Source organism: Salmo salar, chromosome 07, assembly GCF_965601325.2.
Source record: "Salmo salar chromosome 07, fSalSal1, whole genome shotgun sequence".
Lineage (NCBI taxonomy): Eukaryota > Metazoa > Chordata > Actinopteri > Salmoniformes > Salmonidae > Salmo > Salmo salar.
Window position 1 is genome coordinate 59,868,714 of NC_138297.1, and position 8,787 is coordinate 59,877,500.

Genomic DNA, 8,787 nt, shown 5'->3' on the forward strand with positions numbered 1-8,787 from the left:
ATAAACCAGTTTAAATCAATAGGTTTACCAAATGGTTAAGTGACTAACCATTAAACACAGTTGGATTAAGTGATGGTCAAATGTATTTAAACAAAATAATGAGAAGATAATCAAATGAAACGTATAATGAGCATTGCATTGTCAACGGCAATTACTTTCTATGAAAGGTATTTCTACACTGATTAGGTTTGGTGAAAAAGTTACAGATTTTTTGTGTTGTACTTAGTCAAATGAAAATGTACTTTAAGTTTTGAACAAACAGCCTTTTTGATGATCTGTTTTGAGTTTTGTACTAAGAGTTGTGAAATTTGAACACATACTTGTGAAAATAATACCAAAGCGATAAAGAAAACATAGATACAGAGTTGAAGTCGGAGGTTTACATACACTTAGGTTGGAGTCATTAAAACTCGTTTTTCAACCACTCCACAAATTTCTTGTTAACAAACTATAGTTTTGGCAAGTCGGTTAGGACATCTACTTTGTGCATGACACAAGTAATTTTTCCAACAATTGTTTACAGACAGATTATTTCACTTATAATTTACTGTATCACAATTCCAGTGGGTCAGAAGTTTACATACACTAAGTTGACTGTGCCTTTAAACAGCTTGGAAAATTCCAGAAAATTATGTCATGGCTTTAGAAGCTTCTGATAGGCTAATTTACATAATTTGAGTCAATTGGAGGTGTACCTGTGGATGTGTTACAAGGCCTACCTTAAAACTTAGTGCCTCTTTGCTTGACATCATGGGAAAATCAAAAGAAATCAGCCAAGACCTCAGAAAAAAATTGTAGACCTCCACAAGTCAGGTTCATCCTTGGGAGCAATTTCCAAATGCCTGAAGGTACCACGTTCATCTGTACAAACAATAGTACACAAGTATAAACACCATGGGGACCACGCAGCCGTTGTACCGCTCATGAAGGGGACGCGTTCTGTCTCCTAGAGATGAACGGACTTTGCTATGAAAAGTGCAAATCAATCCCAGAACAACAGCAAAGGACCTTGTGAAGATGCTGGAAGAAACAGGCACAAATGTATCTATATCCACAGTAAAACGAGTCCTATATCGACATAACCTGAATGGCCGCTCTGCAAGGAAGAAGCCACTGCTTCAAAACCGCCATTAAAAAGCCAGACTACGGTTTGCAACTGCACATAGGGACAAAGATCGTACTTTTTGGAGAAATGTCCTCTGGTCTGATGAAACAAAAATAGAACTGTTTGGCCATGATGACCATCGTTATGTTTGGAGGAAAAGGGGGGACGCTTGCAAGCCGAAGAACACCATCCCAACCGTGAAGCACGGGAGTGGCAGCATCATGTTGTGGGGGTGCTTTTGTGCAGGAGGGCCTGGTGCCCTTTACAAAATAGATGGCATCATGAGGTAGGAAAATTATGTGGATATATTGAAGTAACATCTCAAGACATCGGTCTGGAAGTTAAAGCTTGGTCGCAAATGGGTCTTCCAAATGGACAATGACCCCAAGCATACTCCAAAGTTGTGGCAAAATGGCTTAAGGACAACAAAGTGAAGGTATTGGAGTGGCCATCACAAAGCCCTGACCTCAATCCTATAGAAAATTTGTGGGCAGAACTGAAAAAGCCTGTGCGAGCAAGGAGGCCAACAAACCTGACTCAGTTACACCAGCTCTGTCAGGAGGAATGGGCCAAAATGCACCCAACTTATTGTGGGAAGCTTGTGGAAGGCTACCCAAAACATTTGACCCAAGTTAAACAATTTAAAGGCAATGCTACCAAATACTAATTGAGTGTATGTAAACTTTTGACCCACTGGGAATGTGATGAAAGAATTAGAAAACAAATCATTCTCTCTATTATTCTGACATTTCACATTCTTAAAATAAAGTGTTGATCCTAACTGACCTAAGATCGGGGATTTTTACTAGGAGTAAATGTCAGGAATTGTGAAAAACTAAGTTTAAATGTATTTGGCTAAGGTGTATGTAAACTTCCGACTTCAACTGTATATTACATATGTACAAGGACTAAAGAGCATGATGGTACTAGTTGGTTTAAACCCATACAGTACAAATATAATTACTAATGACAATGATTAACTGCACCTCGCTGGCTTTGCAATTAGATTTATTTGCGCTCACATTTGTGTTCACATTTGAATGGATATATAGAAACATTTTGTTTCCGTGGAGAGACGGGGAGAGCGAGAGGGAGAGAGAGAGTGAGAGTTAAAGATTAATTCCTCCTCCTCTTCTCTCCCGCTAGCTACCCGGGGAAAAGGCTACTCTGGAGGCATCATTTGATGGACAAATCACACAAGCATCTAATGGCAATTAAAAACCTGTCCGGTTTCCATGGAGACTAAATGTTAAACTAGTGGATGAGCAGAGGCAAGAAGCTTCTGGTGGCAGGAGCTAAATGAGAGAGAGAAGGAGAGAGCGAGAGATAGGAAAAGAGAGAGGGCGAGAGAGGAAGAGAGAGAGAAAGAGAGGAAGGGAGGGATGAAGAGAGAGAGAGGAAGGGAGGGAGGGAGGAAGAGAGAGAGGGGGGAGGGAGGGGGAAAGAGAGAGGGAGATAGAGAAAGAGATGGGGGGGAGAGGGAGTGAGACATAAGCAAGAGAGAAGGATTGAGACAGAACAAGGGACAGAGATACAGTATCAACAAATGATGCTTTCCGCAATATGATTCCAATACTGTCCATGTTCTGGAAATACTAAAATGCTGACTGTGATTGATATACCTGTTCTGAACAGTTCTCACCCACATTTAGCAGTATCCATCATGAAGGCTAGCATTTTAAATCTAGGCCGGGTGTAAAGCACTTTGTTACCATTTCTGATGTAAAAAATGGCTTTATAAATACATGTGATTGATTGACTGATTGAAATCAAGTATATGTGTATGATGTGTTGTTAACCTGATCTCTCCCTGTGACCCCCCCCCCCCCCCCCCCCCACACACACACACACACACCTTCCCCCCCTTCCCCCCAACAGTTCACCTGTACAAGTGTGATGCCCAGAGGGGTAGCTGTGGCCTGTGTCTGAAGGCAGACCCCCTGTTTGGCTGTGTGTGGTGTAAGGGGGAGAACCGCTGCACTCTCAAGCAGCACTGTCCCCACCCTGAGAGCCAGTGGCTGGAGCGCAATGGACTCAACAGCAAGTGTACACACCCACGCATCACCCAGGTGAGAATGCAGATGCAGATACACACACACACACACACACACACACACACACACACACACACACACACACACACACACACACACACACACACACACACACACACACACACACACACACACACACACACCAGTACCCACCAAGTGAATCACACAAGTGGGGATGACACACTCACACACATACTGTACACACTACACCTGCAATTACTACACACACGTGACCACACAGGTGAGAATACACACCCACATGCTCACACACTCTGTCACCCAGGGGAGGACACACTGTCACCCAGGGGAGGACACACTCTGTCACCGAGGGGAGGACACACTCTGTCACCCAGGGGAGGACACACTCTGTCACCCAGGAAGGAGGACACACTCTGTCACCCAGGAAGGAGGACACACTCTGTCACCCAGGGGAGAACACACTATGTCACCCAGGGGAGGACACACTCTGTCACCCAGGGGAGAACACACTCTGTCACCCAGGGGAGAACACACTCTGTCACCCAGGGGAGAACACACTCTGTCACCCAGGGGAGAACACACTCTGTCACCCAGGGGAGAACACACTCTGTCACCCAGGGGAGAACACACTCTGTCACCCAGGGGAGGACACACTCTGTCACCCAGGGGAGGACACACTCTGTCACCCAGGGGAGAACACACTCTGTCACCCAGGGGAGAACACACTCTGTCACCCAGGGGAGAACACACTCTGTCACCCAGGGGAGAACACACTCTGTCACCCAGGGGAGGACACACTCTGTCACCCAGGGGAGAACACACTCTGTCACCCAGGGGAGGACACACTCTGTCACCCAGGGGAGGACACACTCTGTCACCCAGGGGAGAACACACTCTGTCACCCAGGGGAGAACACACTCTGTCACATCAGGAGAGTGACTGCTGATGGTGTCGACATATACTGTACGTTATGAACACAAGACACACTGTCACCCTCTGGCAGCTGATAGACACCTCTCATTTGGACAAGATTAGAATCATCTTGATCATAGTTTTCTTTCTGCTGGACTTCAATTAGGGACAGTAACAGCTATGTGCAATCCTCAATACTCATTACTCAATACTCAGTCCTCAATACTCATTACTCAATGGTCATTGGTCATTTCTCAATACTCATTGCTCATCCCAATGTGTTAGTCTGCTTACACACACAACGTGTCAGTGCTGATAGAAATCCACATCTGCCTGCTACTGAGGGATCAGTCACACACATGGTTAACCCAGTGAGCTAGGCTAAGAGCTCCCATTCACCCTGTTTATCCCTCACCTCAGAACAGATGAACACACACCCGTTTAACCGTTCCTGTTCCCCAGCAGGGTTAGCCCTGTGTGTGGTATAAACACTCCTGACCCTACTGGATGGTGGGTGGGTGGATGGATGGATGGATGGATGGATGGATGGATGGATGGATGGATGGATGGATGGATGGATGGATGGATGGATGATGAATGGATGGTGGATGTTTGGATGGATGGTAGATGATGGATGGATGGATGAGGGATAGATGGATGGATGGATGAATGGAGGGATGGATGGAGGGATGGATGGTGGATGGATGGTGGATGGATGATGGGTGGATGGATGGATGAGGGATGGATGGATGGGGATGGATGGATGAGGGATGGATGGGGATGGATGGATGGATGGCTGGATGGATGGAGGTTAAAGGGAGGGCATGTTGGGGCTAGGATGGAGTCATGAGGAGGAGAGGAATCCCTATCTCTTCACACCCCCTGGAGAGATGATGGATACACACGGCATCCCTCCATCCCCAGCCTGGGGAGGAGGACAGCAGATGGTTAGAGATTGGAGATGGAGGGATAGAGGATGGATAGAGTAGCCACTTTGGATTGGCCTTGAGAAATGATGGGAGGATGATAGAACAGGAGAGGAGGAGGGGAAATCCCTCTCTATCTCTCTCCAGGGAAGAGGGCTAGTATGCTCTGAGCTGTTCAGTGTAACCTGGCTCAGTGTGGTAACCTGGCTCAGTGTGGTGACCTGGCTCAGTGTGGTGACCTGGCTCAGTGTGGTGACCTGGCTCAGTGTGGTGACCTGGCTCAGTGTGGTAACCTGGCTCAGTGTGGTGACCTGGGTAACCTGGCTCAGTGTGGTGACCTGGCTCAGTGTGGTGACCTGGCTCAGTGTGGTGACCTGGCTCAGTGTGGTGACCTGGCTCAGTGTGGTAACCTGGCTCAGTGTGGTGACCTGGGTAACCTGGCTCAGTGTGGTGACCTGGCTCAGTGTGGTGACCTGGCTCAGTGTGGTAACCTGGCTCAGTGTGGTAACCTGGCTCAGTGTGGTGACCTGGCTCAGTGTGGTGACCTGGGTAACCTGGCTCAATGTGGTGACCTGGCTCAGTGTGGTGACCTGGCTCAGTGTGGTAACCTGGCTCAGTGTGGTGACCTGGCTCAGTGTGGTAACCTGGCTCAGTGTGGTAACCTGGGTAACCTGGCTCAGTGTGGTGACCTGGGTAACCTGGCTCATTGTGGTGACCTGGCTCAGTGTGGTAACCTGGCTTCAAGTTATAACTTGAAATAATCTATGCAAACGTTGCCTTCTCTGACTCTCTCTTCCACTGAAACTGGACTGGGCCTGTCATCAACCCCAAAGATCCTCTCTTCCACTGAAACTGGACTGGGCCTGTCATCGACCCCAAAGATCCTCTCTTCCACTGAAACTGGACTGGGCCTGTCATCGACCCCAAAGATCCTCTCTTCCACTGAAACTGGACTGGGCCTGTCATCGACCCCAAAGATCCTCTCTTCCACTGAAACTGGACTGGGCCTGTCATCGACCCCAAAGATCCTCTCTTCCACTGAAACTGGACTGGGCCTGTCATCGACCCCAAAGATCCTCTCTTCCACTGAAACTGGACTGGGCCTGTCATCGATCCCAAAGATCCTCTCTTCCACTGAAACTGGACTGGGCCTGTCATCGACCCCAAAGATCCTCTCTTCCACTGAAACTGGACTGGGCCTGTCATCGACCCCAAAGATCCTCTCTTCCACTGAAACTGGACTGGGCCTGTCATCAACCCCAAAGATCCTCTCTTCCACTGAAACTGGACTGGGCCTGTCATCGACCCCAAAGATCCTCTCTTCCACTGAAACTGGACTGGGCCTGTCATCGACCCCAAAGATCCTCTCTTCCATTGAAACTGGACTGGGCCTGTCATCGACCCCAAAGATCCTCTCTTCCACTGAAACTGGACTGGGCCTGTCATCGACCCCAAAGATCCTCTCTTCCACTGAAACTGGACTGGGCCTGTCATCGACCCCAAAGATCCTCTCTTCCACTGAAACTGGACTGGGCCTGTCATCAACCCCAAAGATCCTCTCTTCCACTGAAACTGGACCGGGCCTGTCATCAACCTGGAAATGAATAATATAATATATCAATTAACTAATAAAAGGCCCAATTTTGAAAAACTACAAAAACACAGCAGCAGCCCCACTATTTCATATCAAGTCAATGAATGACAACACGTTGTTTTGTGTGGCTTTACTCGCCGTTCACACCGGATTGTTGGCATGGTGATGAGCTTCAATGCGTAGTCTAGTAAGAGAAGTGGTAGGAACCATGGCGATGAGGATCAATTCTAGCAAATCACTGTAGCCATATTCTCCCACACAAAATATGGATTTGAGAGGGAAAGGACTTGATTGGTTTTACAATATGTATACTATTTGCAACCAAAGGCTGTATAGACATGAAATAAAATTAGCTAATTAACGTTTGTACATGTCTAATGCAATTTAGCGTTTAGAACGACAAGGCAAAAGCAATCAGAATCAAATGAAAATGCTTATTTCAGCTAAGTAAAATTATACGACAGTAAATCACTGATACTCAAGTGATTGCCATTTCCCACAAAATCCCCACAGCACCGTCAAAATCTAGGCATTCAGAGCTTTGCTAGGTGTCAAATTGGAGTTTTTCCCAGTTACTTTACGCCTTTACCTCAATTCTTCCTTTCTGGTACATTTACACAGCAGTAGCTGACCAATAGTATTTGCATTTCACTCATAAATTCTGATATAACATGTTGTATTTGTACCACATTTAGGCACATATCTACCGCTTCGGCTGCACTGTCTTTGGCTTCGCTGTCCCCTCCGTCTACTCTTTTACCCGCCAACCGGGTTGTGGCATCTTCCTCTTGCCGGTCTAGCACGTCGATGTTAGTGTCGGTGGCACTGGTACTAGTACTAATACTACCGAATAAGTCGGTTCGTTTTTTATATTTACATGCATTTGAGTGAAGACTTTTGACTCTTTTGTCTCTTAACTTTTCAGCCCCACCCTTACGTTTTTCACTCTGCTTTTCCATTTTCTATTGTAGCTAGTTTTCGAGCTGTCAGTGTCAATGTGAGTGTGAGCGAGACAAAGGGGGCGGGGTTAAGGGTTGCATAGACATTCGTTTGGAATAGACCATCGGGCCTGGGGGAAAGGGGGGGTTGGCCCGTGTCACTCAACCTTCTGCCAACTTTTTTATTAGTAGTAAAAAATGTATAAAGCAGGCAGCCCACCGGTCCAATTCTACCAGTGCTCCCGGTGGCCAGTCCGCTACTGTCCTGGTCTGAATCTAGCATGGATTTAGCCTCTGTTCTGTCTGTGCATAATGCCTTGCCTGGCTGTAACAGGAGCATATTGTAGCCACTCTGTGATGATGGGGGGCTTTTTAAGGCCCCTCAGCCCAGCCCTCGGCCCCTAATGCATTCTAATGCTGCTCATTACAGTGACATCTCTCCATGAATAATCATCACTCCTTCTCCAGATAGAGAAGACAGACAGAAAGGGAGAGAGTGATTTAGTATTTGACTCCACCAACCGTCAATTAGGTTGTCAAAGACACAAATCTAATCAACTGCTCATCCCGCTAATGAAAAGAGACCCATCGTCCCTCTCTCTCTCTCTCTCTCTCTCTTTCTCTCCCCTCTCTCTCCCACCATCTCTCTCTCCTCCCTGCTAGATGGAAAAGATCCATGATGCATTGCAGTGTCTGTTAATTGCATGCATTGTGTTGCAGTAGATTGTTCCCACGGGGTTTCCCTGTTCCATCACCACATCAGCAGGGGACAGACTATATTATTTCAGGACCAGTGACAGTTAGTTGATGTATTATGAACTGCGGCCGAGCCGGTCATGCAGTGAGATAACACTGCCCCTCCCTCCACTTTATTTTCCCATTGGCTGGTGGTTACTTTTTCAGCGTCTGTAATTGGATAGCACTGTATTCGTGTAGCAACACCAACCCACTGAACTCATCAGTATAGTTTGTACCAAGGGTCTGGCGTACCTGATAACTCACTGTATTCTGATCATGCCTTGATGTATGTAGATAGGGATAATAGCTAAGTTGTCAGTATTCACAACTGTCCCTAAATACTTAGCTACATAGATATGGATTGCCACAAGACGCTGTTTCTTTCTCTCTCTCTCTCACACACACACACACACACACACACACACACACACACACACACACACACACACACACACACACACACACACACACACACACACACACACACACACACACACACACACACACACACTGGGTTGCACACACCTAATCCCTCATATCA

General features: G+C 46.8%; 1 protein-coding gene across 3 annotated transcripts in view; it reads left to right on the forward strand.

Moving 5' to 3' along the window:
* Positions 1–8,787, forward strand: part of LOC106609762 (plexin-A4) — a 491,160-nt gene that overhangs the window by 391,555 nt on the left and 90,818 nt on the right. For all 3 annotated transcript variants that reach the window (XM_082977797.1, XM_082977795.1, XM_082977796.1), the window contains exon 12: positions 2,984–3,174. In XM_082977797.1, the coding sequence (XP_082833923.1) occupies positions 2,984–3,174 (191 nt within the window). The remainder of the gene's footprint in view (positions 1–2,983; positions 3,175–8,787) is intronic.